The sequence below is a fragment of the Melozone crissalis genome, unplaced genomic scaffold (assembly GCF_028551555.1).
Source record: "Melozone crissalis strain CALT ecotype California unplaced genomic scaffold, PUWL_Pcris_2 ptg000068l_1, whole genome shotgun sequence".
NCBI classification, from domain to species: domain Eukaryota; kingdom Metazoa; phylum Chordata; class Aves; order Passeriformes; family Passerellidae; genus Melozone; species Melozone crissalis.
The window spans coordinates 7,535,157-7,549,654 of NW_026535846.1; the positions used below are offsets into that span (position 1 = coordinate 7,535,157).

The 14,498-nt window shown below is 44.8% G+C and overlaps 2 protein-coding genes across 2 annotated transcripts; one reads left to right on the top strand and one right to left on the bottom strand.

The window, feature by feature from the left end:
• Positions 1 to 4: 4 nt before the first annotated feature.
• BRCC3 (BRCA1/BRCA2-containing complex subunit 3) lies at positions 5 to 6,202 on the top strand. The gene is made up of 8 exons (XM_054289803.1): positions 5 to 127; positions 426 to 545; positions 1,524 to 1,611; positions 2,175 to 2,263; positions 2,794 to 2,849; positions 3,335 to 3,466; positions 3,814 to 3,857; positions 4,575 to 6,202. Exons 1-8 carry the CDS (start codon positions 23 to 25, stop codon positions 4,724 to 4,726), a joined length of 786 nt encoding a protein of 261 aa, XP_054145778.1. The 5' UTR covers positions 5 to 22; the 3' UTR covers positions 4,727 to 6,202.
• Position 6,203: 1 nt separating this feature from the next.
• Positions 6,204 to 13,410, bottom strand: GCNA (germ cell nuclear acidic peptidase). Its single transcript, XM_054289802.1, has 9 exons — positions 13,366 to 13,410; positions 12,867 to 12,918; positions 12,410 to 12,483; positions 11,825 to 12,262; positions 11,330 to 11,501; positions 10,122 to 10,266; positions 9,116 to 9,254; positions 8,038 to 8,242; positions 6,204 to 7,139 (listed from the first exon to the last, which is right to left on the bottom strand). Exons 1-9 carry the CDS (start codon positions 13,367 to 13,369, stop codon positions 6,887 to 6,889), a joined length of 1,482 nt encoding a protein of 493 aa, XP_054145777.1. The 5' UTR covers positions 13,370 to 13,410; the 3' UTR covers positions 6,204 to 6,886.
• Between the last annotated feature and the right edge of the window lie 1,088 nt (positions 13,411 to 14,498).

Sequence of the window (14,498 nt, forward strand, 5' to 3'; positions counted from 1 at the left end):
CAGGCGGGCCGGGGGAGGCAAGATGGCGGTGCAGGCGGTGCACCTGGAGGCGGACGCGTTCCTGGTGTGCCTGAACCACGCGCTGAGCACCGAGAAGGAGGAGGTCATGGGGCTCTGCATCGGAGAGGTACCGCCCGCGGAGGGGCCGCCCTGGGAGGGGCGGGTGGCGGCGCTGCCTGTGCGGGTTGTGGCCTGCGCGGGGCCGTGAGACGCGGGGCGCGGGCTATGAGGCACGGAGCCACCCCGGCACCCCGCTCGTCTGCGGCCCTGGCAGCCGCCAGCGCCATGGTCAGCTCCTGGGAGAGTCGAAGCTCAGAGTCAGGAAATGTTCCCGTGCCCGTACCCCCTCGTTCTACGGTTCTCGTGCCCCGCGGGTTGCTGTTTCTGTGGCAGAGGAATCTCTGATTTCCCCCCTGTGTCCTTAGGTGGACACCAACAGAATCGTCCACATCCACTCTGTGATCATCCTGCGGCGCTCTGACAAGAGGAAGGACCGTGTGGAGATCTCACCGGAGCAGCTCTCAGCTGCTTCCACTGAAGCAGAGATATCCTTCAGCACAGGCAGCCGCAGGCTGGCCCTGGAGTGCTTTACCTCATGGGCTGTGTTTAAGGCCTGCAGAGGGTTTGAAGCTGTCAGCTGGGAGGGCTGTGCTGGCTGTTGCCTTGCCCTGGAGTCTTTGTTGGTTCCAGCACTTGCAGTGGCATTGTGTTATAAATCGTTATCCTTGTTTTGTATTTAGTCACAGCTAAAACTGCAGTGTGTGTGTGGAGGGGGTGGCAGTTCAGCAGGGAGGCTGAGTGCAAGAGGAAAGGTCAGCAAAGCTCCAGGTGCTGCACTGGAGCCTCTTCTCTGCACACACTCTGGGTACTGCTTTGCACAGCTGCTGAAATGTTGTTTGTTGCCACATGCAAACCAAATCCAGTTTGCTTCTGCAGCAGTGGCTGCTGATGGTGCTGGGGAAGAGGCTCCCATCAGCTCCCTGCACTGTTTGTTATCACTCCTCCAGAGGGATCTGTGTGGTGTTCACAGGGTCCGGGGATGAGGGAAGAGATGAGAATCTTGACTCCATGGTTCAGAAGGCTGATTTATTATTTTATTATATATATTATATTAAAAGAAAATTATATACTAAAACTATACTAAAAGAACAGAAGAAAGGGTATCATCAGAAGGCTTGAAAGGAATAGAAAGGATGGAATGATAATAAAATCTTGTGAGTGACCAGAGAGTCTGAGCCAGCTGACTGTGATGGGCCATTAATTAAAAACAACCCCATGAGACCAATCACAGATGCACCTGTTGCATTCCACAGCAGCAGATAATCATTGTTTACATTTTGTTCCTGAGGCCTCTCAGCTTCTCAGGAGAAAAAATCCCAGCAAAAGGATTTCTCATAAAATGTCTGTGACAGATCTGGAATTCTGTTGCCTCATAGGAAACCCTTTAAAGCTCTGCTGTTTCCCCTGTGCATGCAGCCCTTCCCTTTGTCTCTTGGTTCTGGTTGGCTCCTTGACCCCCACACAGGCTGGCAGAGATGACAGGACGGCCCATGAGGGTGGTGGGCTGGTACCACTCCCACCCCCACATCACGGTGTGGCCCTCACACGTGGGTAAGAGCAGCCCAGGGTCTGAAACATTCCCTGATTGTCTGGGGGGCTGCAGGGGCCCCCCCAGTGTAGCCCCATTGCTGTGTGTGCTCTTCAAGGACTCAGAGGTGGCCCAGGAGTCACAGATCAGCTACTGCTGGTACTGCTGTTCTTGCAGAAGGATAAAAACAGACCTTGGGTGTGGGGAATAGCAAAAACAGCTGTGGGGATCCTGGGCCTGCTGTGATGAGTTCTGGTATCTGTGAGTGTTAATGCATAGCTAAAAACTCTCATAACAGAACTACCTGAGTACCTTATATGTGTTGGACCTCATGGTGACCTGTGGCAGCAGCTGGCTGTGAGATAATTTCTTGGTTTTGCGAGCTCATATTCTATTTTTAAGAATTTCTATTTACATTTTAAATTGGATCAAGTTCTATACTTAAACTCAAGTCACCTAGAGTGAGGATGTAAACAGAGTTTGTCACATTTGTTACCAAATCCCAGTCACCCTTCAGAAGGTGGCAGAGCATTTCCCTGTCCTGCAGGGGAGCAGGGCAGCTCTCACTCCCATTTCTGTCCTGCAGATGTCCGCACACAGGCCATGTATCAGATGATGGACCAAGGCTTTGTGGGGCTCATCTTTTCCTGCTTCATTGAGGACAAGAACACCAAGGTAGGCAACTTTAAAATGGCAACAAACCCTCCAGGGCTTCATGAGAAACATCAGGGCAGAGCTGAAGTCCTTGGCTGCAGCCTGCAAGAAGGGCAGAGCTGTGCTGGGAGCACATGGAAAGCACAGTGGGAGTGGTTTGGATTGTGATCCCAAGGACAGGAGAACAAGTGATGATGGCTCTGAGCTGCCCAGGGGCTGCAGCAGCAGCTGCAGAGTGTGCCTGGAATGGACTGGGGCTCTTCCCTCAGGTGTCCAGCCCAGCACACACAGCTCTGCCCCTGTTCCAGCCTCTCCAGGAGGTGTGGCTGTCGTGTGAGATAGCTGACAGTCAGCTCTAGGCTGTCCAGGCAGCTGCTGCTGAAGAGGTTTTTCATCATTAAAGGGTTTATCAAGGTATGACTTAAACACCTCCAGCAAGTAAATCACAGCAAAACCTCTGGAATTCTATTGAAAGCTTCCCAAAGGAATGTGTCTTTGCCTTTTAGATGGTTTTTTGCCTTTGGAATCTGACTTTCTGCTGTCTCTCTCAGACAGGTAGAATTCTCTATACCTGTTTCCAGTCTGTTCAGGCCCAGAAGAGCTCAGAGTGAGTACAGAAGAATATTATATCTGATTGTATTTTGAATTGTCTCTCCCTTCTCTGGCTTGTCTCTAGTAAGTGGCTTCTCAGCCTGTTGTGAGGAGCAAATGCACAGAGATGCCTGCACAGGGTCTCCTCACTTCTGCTCTGCAGGCTGCTGGAAGAGAATCTAAAGATTAGCAGTGATTCTTTTAGCCTAGATAATTAATTCTTATAAGAATTGAGGTCAGGGTGGGGATTTGTGCTGCAATTTGGTGTGTAGCAGCACCACCTTTTTGCTTCCAGCTCTAGAGGTCAAGCCCTCAGGTTTGCACCTTATGATTAAACTTCAAGACAAGGATGTGGATATAAAATGCTTCCCTTTGCCTGTCAGCTCAGGCATGTGTTCCAGAAGTGGATGTGCAGCCCTTCCAGGCCTTGGACAGACTCTTGCAAGGTTGTAGAAGTTATTTTTTGTTTGCTGCTTTTAATTCTATCTCACACCCTTCTAGATATGACAGGATTGAAATTCCCATTCATGTTGTGCCCCATGAAACCATTGGGAAGGTGTGTCTGGAGTCAGCTGTGGAGCTGCCCAAGATCCTGTGCCAAGAAGAGCAGGATGCCTACAGGAGAATTCACAGGTAACAGCCCTGGGCTCTGCCCCTCTCCAAGGCTGCCTTTGCTGACATGTTCTGCTGTGGCTGTAATTAAGACTTAGCAAAGTCTTAGCAAAGACTTACTAAAGCATTAGCAAAGCTGTAGAAATTAAGGATTAGCAGATCTTGTGCCTCTGTAGAACTTACTGAAGTCTGTAGAACTGAGCCTGGGGTTAGCAGCAGAATTTTGGGGTTTTTGTCCTTGTGAATGTGCAGGGCTTCAGCAGGTGAAGAGGTTCAGGTGTACCTGTGGGCAGCTGTTTCACAGCCCGTGTTTAATTCACAATTCCCTGCTGCCTTGTCTCTAACCTGCTTTCTTTTCCTTCCCTTAGCCTCACCCACCTTGACTCTGTAACCAAGATCCATAATGGCTCAGGTAAGGATTCCTTTCCTGCACGTGACAATCCAGGGTGCTGCTCCCAGAGTCAAAATGGTGGAATCTTGTTACACAAGAACAGAATTATAACTAGGAACTTAAAATAAAAACTTCAGAGGTTGTAAAATACCCTAATCCTGGGTGAATCCTGAATGTTGTATCCTTCAAGCTTTGTAGAATTGGTTAAAATGAAGGAAAACTTTGGGCTTGTTTGGGGTTTTGGGGCTTGGTTTATTTTTTCTGTTGGAACAGGAAAGGGGATTTGGGATTTGTTGAGTGTTAAAGTAGTGCCTGGCTGACCTGTATGCACACTTCCATCTCCTGGCACTTTATAGGTGTTACATGGGTGTGACATCTTTCCTTTTGCCACTGTGACGGGGTCAGTCCTAATCCTACTTCTGTTCCAAGTTTATCACCCCATTGTCCATTCTCACATGTTTAGGAAATGAGGTGTTCTGTGATGCTTCTAAATGTAGAAATTAATTAGCATCAGTGATTAGGTGTGTGCAGATTTTCACTGTAGAGCTGTCATCCCTGCCTGGGTCACACTGAAATGGTGTTTCCCTGGTAGAAGCTGCTGGCTCTGATCTTCCAGTGCAGATGTGAGGTTGCCATGGGCTGGAGGCTTTCCTTGGCTGGCTGCTGCCTTTGGGGGTGTTGTAGCACACTGAGTCTTTTGTGTGCTGTCCTGGCATGATGTGTTGTTGCTCTTTGCAGTGTTCACAAAGAACCTCTGCAGCCAAATGTCTGCCATCAGCGGGCCCCTGCTCCAGTGGCTGGAGGACAGGCTGGAGCAGAACAAACAGCGCCTGCAGGAGCTGCAGCAGGAGAAGGAGCAGCTGCTGGAGGAACTCGCTGCTTTGGAGTGAGGAGGAAATGCAGACCCTTCAGGAAAGTGATGTGAAAAAATCTTCAAGAACTACTCCAGGCTGAAGGGTGGCCCTGCATTGCCTCAGTGGAGGTACTGGCTGTGCCTCTTTTGCAGCAAAGAGCACAGCTCCAGGATCAGGACTTTACCTGCCCCAGCCTGGTGCAAAGCACTGCTGTGTCTGCACTTGCTGCACTTCTGGCTCAGTGGTGGGGCTGGGCAGCACCTGAGTGCTCCTGTTCTGGAGAGCACACACCTAGGGACCCTGTTGTTTCTCCCTCTGTGTTTTGACAGAAGTCCTATTGCTTTACATGTATTCCAGGAGCCTGGAACAGGAGGGTTAGAGGGGAAAAGTGTCCCTGCTGTCATATATGATGCTGCCAACTTCTGCCTTCTCTTAGTAGCTTCAGTTGACCATGATCTTATCTCTAGTAATGTTCTGGATCACTGTCATTCATCCAGGCAGGTAGGAGGTGGGAGGGAAGCTTGGGAACAGACCTGGAAGATCTTTGACATAGGATCTGTGTTGAGCATATGTCAAACCAAATAAACAACTGCAAAGCTAGAGCTGTTGGGAGCAGAAATGAAATGAATGCTATCCAGTGCCTGCATTTCTTGGTCAGTCTGTATTCTGTGTCTAATTCTGGTGTGTGCCCAGCACTGAGCTTCTCTAGAAAATGAAGTTTCTGCTGGCTCAGTGAGGGGACTGTGGTTCCTTCCCAGAGGGAAGAAGGCTGAGGTGCTGGGCAGAGAACTCATGGATATACTAGTCTGACATTCTTCCGTGCTAAACTTAAGTACAGAAATTTCCTAAGACTGGAATGAAATAGCTGTTGTTGAATGAATCCCTTTAACTGTTTTTGCTGTTGCATTTCACAGTGTCCCCCATCATGTACATCCTCATCTGTGTTCTGTTGTGTGGATCTGTCTCTTGTGAGCAAAGGATGGGACAATTGCAGTGACAGAGCTGGGGCAGAGGCACTCCCTGCCATGACAGCCAGTGTTGCTCAGCAGCTGTAAAGTGCTGTCAGGTGTGAAATCCCCTTAACCCCATTGCTTTGTCAGACCTGACTTTTCAATCTTTCTACATTGCTACTGACAAATCCCCTAATAGCAGAACTTCCGTGAAGTCTATTGCTCACTACTGTTTTTTTTTCCTTAGAGGTGCTGTGAATAGTAATTAATCAGTTTTGGAACAGTCAGTGGTTTTGTGCTGTCATTTTTGCTGTTGGTTTCTAGTTCCAATGCTCCTTACCTTCATCATTGCAGGAGAAGGGAGGGTGGTGCCTCAGTGGCCTCATGAGGCTTCATGAGGGCTCCTGGGAGATGAGCCAGCAGCCCTGGGCATCCTGGAATGGGGATCCTTGGATTGTAATCCCAGTGCCCAAAGGATGTTACTGACTGTGCTGATCCACAGCCAGGAGAGCTGGGCTGCTACCAGGGTTCTGTATTCCTACACAGCCATGATTAAACTGAAACAAAGTAGCCTGGTTTATTGCAAGAGTTTGTATTAAACTGGCATTTATTGATTATCAAAATTATTAAGCCCCTGAGCAATTTGCTTACAGAAGGCACAAACACTATAACACACATTGTTGCATTTTATATGAGACTTAAGCCACAACAAGACCTACTCATCCTTGGGGAAAGTTTGAATCTGCTTTCCCCAACCTGACCTTCTGCATCTATTTTAGTTCCTATGAAATCTCAAGGATAGAGGTACACTACTTACTGAGAGTTAAAGGGCTTTGGAGAAATTCACATATTCTGTTAATGGATTTAAGGCACCATCTACCTACCACTTAATTTTAACAAAAACAGCCAAGCATCTCTCGGGAAAGTCTACATGGGAGAATATCTGAACCATGTTGGAAGCCCAACTCAGGTATGCCCCTTTTCCTGCCTTGGAGTCATTCAGAATCAGAGGACTTAGGCTGGTGGGCCTGGACTTTGTTGCCTCTGGCAATTGCAGCCAGATGCACAGGGAGCAGTTCTTCAGCACACACACAGAGTCTACAGCATATCAGCTGCCCAGATTAAACAGTAAATCCCTTACTCACTGGAGTCACCGAAGACATGCTATGTGTAAGTGCTGCTCAGAAATGTCACTACTCTCTATACAAAATGTAAGTAGCACCAAGAAAGGAGGTATATTGAGATATCAGAAGGAATCTTCCAGCTTGGTTTTCACAGCAAAATCAGCACTGAGCTTCTTCATGACCTCTGCATGACTCAGCCCATGCTGCTCTCTCTTAGCAAGGGCATAGTTTTCCTTGACATACTTGGCAAAGGGCGTGAGCTGTGTCCTGGCAGGGGTGCCCCCCCTGCCCGGGGGCTGCCTCAGGGCCAGCTGCCCCCCGCAGAAGGCGCAGACGAACCGCGCCGTGTCCAGGGAGCGCGAGTGCCGCCCGATCCTGAAAGGCAACAACCAGACCTGCATTCCACTGTGGGAGAGGGCCCTTGCTCTGCTGCTCAGGCCTAAGGCAGCATTTTAGAACAAGGAACAATGCATTACACAGTGGTACAATCAAATCTGTGCTACGCTTCTCTACCCTCGTATTTTTTCCACTGCTCTTTCAGCTTGGTTCCTTCCTCTGTCTCTTCTCTCAGCCTACCAGTATGAAGTGCTACAACATTTCCAACTGCCTCCACAACCCATGTATCAACTGCCTCTTGGAGTTTCTCCTCTAAGATATCATTAAAAAAAAAAATCTTTTCAATGCTCTGTAGCATCTAAACAACCACTGCATTGCATAGTCCTAATAAACACTTTGGGGTCTGTGAAGTGTTTCCTCCCAGTACTTCTGGCAGTCACACATACAATCCTGAGGTTAAAAAAAACCCCATAAACGGTGTCATTATTACAGGTTGTGTCCCAGTGTCAATCCTTCCCATCACAGTGCTGCTCACATCTGTGAGGGTGCAGATATAATTTAAAGTCATCAAGACTTTAATCTGGAAGCTTCCTCTGGTAGTTTTATCAAGTATCTAATCACTCAAATATTCTGTGCCCAGTTTTCATGGGGATTTGTTCCTTCAAAGCTTAGGTACATATCTCTTACTGCTTCCCAAGACCTTCCCTCATCACCTCTGGTCCTCAGATGACATTTCTGCCTGTCCTGACCTCTAAACTAGAACTGAAACTATCTGGAAACAAATGTGGAATCACATACTGAGGTTCTGTAAGCTCTGGAAAACACTAGAATATCCAACCTGCTTTACTATTTCAGAGAACCCTGATTTCTAGACACAGGAGAGTGCCAAGTTAGAAAGTTAATCCGCAGTCACGTGCAAGATGACAACGTTACTCACGTAGCTTTGCAGCGACCACACTCGTAGGTGAATTTGTAATTGATCTCATAGCTGTGGCAGCGTGTCACCACTGGCAGCTCTGGATGAATGACAGCTGCTTTGTTGGCATAGAACCTCCAGAAGCGCCCGTGCCCGTCCCGCACGCCGCTGATGAGCCAGGTGGCCGCGTGGCAAACCTCGTGGATCAGCGTGTCCCGCAGGCGATCTGGGGAAAGCAAACAAAGACAAACATCAGAAACAAACAAACGTGTGGGGAAGAACAAACTCACCTGTGGCCACTGCTTCAGGCCTCCGACACTCACTCTGTATTAAGATGAAAGTATTATTTTGAAGGTTAAAACTACCGATGTCTTGATAAGATAAAATGCTCCAAAACAAGGTTTTACTTTGTGCATTTCCAGTTTTTGATCAGCCCCAATTCTGCATCCTAGTTACTCCCCCAGACATCTCATCTGTTTGGGGTTTTTTGTTTGGTTAGTAAAGCTGCACCACTCCTGCAAGTGTTTAAGGCTAGGTTGGGCAGGGCTTGAAGAAACCTAGTTCTAGTGGAAGGTGTCCCTGCCCACAGCAGGGAATTAGTACAAGGTAGTTTTTAAGATCCCTTTCAATCCAAACCATTTTATGATTCATTTTTCCATATTGGGAGGGGATGAGAGAGAAATAACAATCACAGCACCACATAACAGAACTTAATTTGGCACTGCCCTGTCTTTATTCCAGCTTTAACCACTACCAACAAGGTGTCTTGGTGTGATGGAAGAAGTCAGATTTTAGACTGCCATTGCAACACAGAATTAGAGTCTAACACCTAACCTGTAGGTCTTCAAATCATTAAGAAATATAAACAATACTGCAGTTACTGTGACTACATCTCTGTTCTCACATTTTGTAGTATTTGCCCAGGCTCTCAGAAGGGCTGTGGAATGTGGGTAAATCCATACATGTATTTATTAATTTGTACAACATAATATAAAATTTTGAAGCAGGCTCCAGTACCAGATCTCTTAGTCAGATTTTTGTTTTTATCTCTAAAACTTACTTCCTCAAAGAAGAATCAGCAGACCCTTTCTTGACCTACCTGCAGAGTCACAGACCTTCTCAGAGAGTTCAATGCGAGCGTAGCGCTTCCCTTCAGCGCCTCCCCTCTGCCCCGTTACACAATACCCTGCTGTCTTCCTCATTTTCTTATTCCAGATTATTTCCATGTCCTCTGGTAACTGAAAAACAAAACAGTGCATGTAGTCTGCCCTCTCCTACTCCTTCTCTTACCTTCTAGCCCTGAGGGTTCCCCTTGTATTTAGTGCAAAGCTATTCCACGATGTCTCTGTTGGTGCCCTTAACACTTAAGATGCCAATCCCCTCCATGGCCTCTTATTCCCACCATCAGTTTTTCTGTAACCAACAATGGGGGTTTCACAGTGCAGGGTGAGACAGGAGTCCTTAGTTCTTCTATTCTACCTCCAAGTACCTCCAGGTACAGGGCTGAAGCAGTGGGCAGTAAGATATTCTGCTTCAGGAACAGTGAGTCTGTTCAGCTGTTTTATGTGAAACCTGTAAACTCAAGATTATTTTCTCATCTGTATAAAAACCACTTTCCTTCCTGAGGGAAATCCCATTGGAATTACTGAGGGCAATGCCCTTCTTTCAAGGATATTTCTCACCAGAGGAGGGTCCCCAATATCCCAGATGATGATCCCAGGTCAGGACAGTTCTCTGAAACAGAGCCTTAAATCTGAAACACAACTTGTAGCTTTATGCTGACCCTAAACTGTTATTTGAAGGATCACCTTTTTAATCTGTTCCAGAAAGGCAGACAAGGCAGACATGAACATCCTATAGGAAGGAACACAGATTATGTGCAGCATTTCCATTACAGCTGGGAAAGCAAAGCCAAGCTGGAAACTGCTGCATCACAGTGGTGACAAACCCCTTCTGAAGAAATTGCCTGGACTAATTCAAACATAACCCACTGCTAAAAGCTTAACTTCTACAATCTGAAGAGGACAAGGAGCAATCACATCAAAAATTGAGGAGCAACATATTAACAAGCATTTTATAATGGTAGTTCTTGTTTTGAAACCAACCTTCTGCTCAAAGATAGTACTATTAAACAGCCTGTAGAGCTTCTGGGCCAGCTCCTCTTTATTTTTCTTGAAATACTTCACATACTGGGAGGCTGGATTTGAAAGATCTTGCAAGAAACAACCAGGCACTGAACATATCCTGAGTCTGCAAGAAAAGCCATTAAGCAGTTTGCTGAAGTACAGACATATGGAAAAACACAGGGAAAAATAAGGGCCACTTGAAATCCAGTAAAGATCTCAGGGATGCTTCAAGTGGCATCAACCTCTCCTGACCCTTTCCACCAGCTTGCCCTCATGAGGCCACGGCTGTCCTCTTACCCCTCTGAGGGCACGAAGGGGCAGAGCTGTTGCAACAGTCTTGCAGTTACTTCATTAATTCACAAAATTAGATTATGAAGACTGCTAAGTAGGAAAAGAGATTTTGTGACACAGCAAGCCACAACTATACCAAAATTTAATCAACATATGAACAGCCCTAACGTGATCATGACAACAAAGGTGTGTTTTCAGAAACACACAAAGATAGTCCAGGAATGCTCAGGAATTATTTCAGAAGTAGATATTCCACCAGGATTACTAACTCCAATGCTGCAGCATTCTGACCTTTTAAAGTCTCACCTTTAAAGATATCATTTAAAGGTTTGGTATTGAACACACCACTATAAAATGATTCAAGGAAACAGCACATGGCTAGGAAGCATAATAAGGGCAGCTATTAGAAATGAAAAATGCATTCTTTTGAAAAGTCTAAGCTGTATCTACATATAGAAAAAGAAACATGAATTCTCCAAGTTATAAGGATATAGATAAAAAATCAATACTTTTAAACTCTTGTTTAAAAGGTATGAATTACTAATAGAATGAGTTTTGGCATCTTTTCAGAGCTAAGCAGCTGGATATATACAATCTGTAGTGCCACCACATGCTGTACAAGACAAGGAATAGCAAGAGAGAGAACATTTAAAAACAAGATTTGGCATTTGTCAGATTTATTTGTCATCAATTCCCCTAGGCAGAGATCAGTTTATATTCTCCCTTTCACACTGGAGACTGAAAACTGTTTTCCAGCTATTCAACCATTAACAAATGCTGAATTAGGAGAAGTTTCTAGGTAGCAGAGGGATCACATCATCCCATGCAAAATGCTTAGCATGTCTTTGTCCATCTGTAATTGTCCTAGAACACAGGAACAATGGAGAAACACTCACCTTTTCTCTGTCTTTGCTGACTGTGAGCAACTGACTGATCCATTCCCAGGAATTCTTGCAGGAGTTGTTATCATGGAAGGTGTTCCTTGAAGTGAAATGGATTTTGGCTTTGGTGTCTTGACTCCCTCCCCTTTCACAGGCTGTGCATCTTTGCAGGGTGGCTTGATGTTTTCTAGTTCAACAGGAAGAGTCACAGGATTACACAGCATACATTAAAAAAAGAAATCATAGAATCATTAGAAACCACCAGAAGGATCCACCAGCTTTGCTTTCAGAATAATTTTAAAAACGAAAAGTGTCTACAATGAGAAAAACAAGCAATAGCGAAAATTTTACATCTTGATAGCACAAGATGACTTTTCTCAATGCTCAGAGGAGTAATTTTTGATTGCACCAAAATCCTTTTCAAGGTGCTGGGCTGCACCTCAGAGGTTGATGCCCCACAAATGGAAAGAACCAGGCAATTCCCACTGCAGTTAGCTCAGGACTGCTCACCTGCTGTGCTTGGCTGAAACACAGATTTACTTGTGCTCAGGACTGGCTTGCGGGGCAGACTTCGCTTCTTTATCCGTTCCATCAAAGATCCAAAACTCTCATCTGAGCTGTCTGATTCCACCCCTGCACCACGTCCCAGGGCCACAGTTGGCAATTTGTTTTCTGTATTTTCACAGCTTCCTTCTTTCCTTCTAACAAGCAAATCTGGACTGCCTTTGAAAAGTGACTGGTTCCGATTTTGTGGAGGTGAAAGGTTTATGCACTTCTGACTCTCCCTCAAGTCTTTCCCTCCCTCTTTTTGGTGGTCATGCCACGGGCTGTCTACAAAGACAGAATCTTCAGTGTCACTTGAAGTGTCTGGATAATGCAATTCTTGGCAGCAAGTGTTTCTCTTTCCAGGAGTCATCAGCTTTTTCGGGGTCTGAAGATCTTTCCGTGCTGCAATTCAAAAGAAAGAGCTTGAAGTTTTGGGGGCTGCATTTAGGAGATTTGCCTTTGTCTTAACACAGACTAAATCCCTTGAAAGATAGGAAAACACAACAGTAAAGCATCTTATGATTTTTTTTATTATAGATGATTGCTTACCACTCTTGGTTGTACTCTTTTTCACCTTCAAGTCCAAGAAGAAATCATCCGAGTCATCAATGAAGTCTTTCAAACTGTAAAGAGAAAAAAAGGCAAATTGTGTGGAATAAAGGTAGGAGTAAGCAGAAAAATAGAGCAGTAAGTGTGCCTTACTAAAACAGCAATCCAAAAAAAAGCCACCCAATATAACATTATCAGCTGCTCACAGCAAATGTCACCAACTGCATCCATGAATAGGAATGGGAAGAACATGTGAACCTCCAAATATCCCTTTTTACATTTGCCCTGAACATGACTGAAGATGTTAACTGGTCTGTCTGCACTCTCTCCTAGACTGGTCTATGAATCAATACAACTTTAAATTGTTTTCTTCTATTCTGATTAAATATGTAAAATGCAAATATTATACAGAACACTAAGATGTGAACACAGAAAACTCATTAATGACAGCACCCACCTTGTATCTGCCTTTTTAGGAACAGATTTGGGAGTTTTCAGTCTAGCTAAAACTGAAACAAAAGAAGATTATTTAAGAATAAGGTTTTGTGTCTCTTGTTATGCATTTTTAAAAGTTTGCAACCAGTAAAAATTTGTTCTAAAGTATTTTCAAAAAACCAAACATAATTATATTCACATATAATTCCAACCCTCAATTCCTCAAGGCTGACAGCAGCTTTCTAGTCTCTGGTGACTAAAAAGGAAGCAAGTGAGTGACAGGGAACAGACAAAACTGAGGCAGTAAGAAAAACATAATGCAAGGCAAAAAGAGTGAAACCTGAGGCAATTCAAGAACACTCCCTGTGGCACTGACACCAAGACTGCACTGCAAGGAGAGAATTACTGTGCAGCACAAGCAATGAAAAGAAAGTAACATGTAAAAATGCTTCACTGTAATTAGACAGAAACGTGTCCTTTTCACACTCCTTCATATCACAAACCAAGGTGTCATTACTTACACATTTCAAATTCGTCATCGCTGCTGGAAGACAAGTACAGGGCACTGCTGCAAAAGTGAAATTCAGAACTTTAGGTCTCAGCAGGATCTGCATCTCCACTGGTGTGAAACACCCTTGAACACAGAACCAAATATACATTGGGAAAAACACTGAAAGTCCCAAATAGGCTGAATTACTTTAACTCTTTATAGAAAGCTCGTTTCTTGTCGTACACGTGGTCTATGAGCTGTCAGAGCACATGTTATAGTAAGCCTGAAACCCCAGCCCAGGCACTGATGAGTAAGAAGCTGCTTTTGCATAAGGTGCACTCTAATAGAGCTGCCATGAATATTTAGCAAAATGCAGCAGCTGTCATACTGATATTTCAAGAGGCAGAATGGAGGCATAACCACCTGGACTGCTATGCCCATGCAAATGTAGAGGCTGCCCCCAACATCCTTACCAAGTCATTTATTTCATTTTAGGAGAACATGAACCAAACATGAACAACTTCAAAAATACGTGATGCAGCTGCTTAAAAAACCAGGAAGACAGCTTTTTTAAATAGACATTACTTAAACCTTAAAGATTGCAATTCGGAAACTTGTACCTACCAATCAACATAAAACAAACAAGGGTGTAATCTAGAATTATAAATCAATATATATAATATGTACTACATGCAATGTAGTATGGCGTATTTATATACAAAGGCATGCATTATATGTATATATATATGCATCTACATGTATATATATGTATGTGAAGCAGAGTAGAAAGTTTCCAAAGTAGAAATCCATTTGGATTTAAGTGAAATGCACATCTTTAAGTTAAGTCTGTAGCTTGCTGTTTAGTCTGCCTGCCTGCCTATTCTCATGAAGGGCCCGTGCTTAGATAAACTGCTTCAGCCAAAAGACAAGAGATAAGAAAAGAGCAGAGCACAGCAACCTGACGCAAGAGTTCTTTCTAAGATAAACAAGAATTAGTAGCAAGTATCACGCAAAATCAGTAGAATAAATATGTATAAACCTATCGTAAAATTGCATCCCTATGTATTTAAGAAAGAGACAAAAAAGATCTGAAGTTCCCAGAAGTACACGTCATTTTAAAAGAACGATTCCCACATGCATACAGCGCTGTAATAAATATATCAA

What these genes read in the sequence shown, in the direction of transcription:
- BRCC3 (XM_054289803.1), top strand. Translation starts at nt 23, where the DNA reads ATGGCGGTGCAGGCGGTGCACCTGGAGGCGGACGCGTTCCTGGTGTGC. An exon ending in CTGCTTCCACTGAAGCAGAG is followed by an intron (nt 546 to 1,523) that starts ATATCCTTCAGC and finishes TGACCCCCACAC; the next exon opens with AGGCTGGCAGAGATGACAGG. An exon ending in CAAGATCCATAATGGCTCAG is followed by an intron (nt 3,858 to 4,574) that starts GTAAGGATTCCT and finishes TGCTCTTTGCAG; the next exon opens with TGTTCACAAAGAACCTCTGC.
- GCNA (XM_054289802.1), bottom strand. An exon ending in GTACTATCTTTGAGCAGAAG is followed by an intron (nt 9,255 to 10,121) that starts GTTGGTTTCAAA and finishes TTTGTTTTTCAG; the next exon opens with TTACCAGAGGACATGGAAAT. An exon ending in TGTGGTCGCTGCAAAGCTAC is followed by an intron (nt 7,140 to 8,037) that starts GTGAGTAACGTT and finishes GTTGCCTTTCAG; the next exon opens with GATCGGGCGGCACTCGCGCT.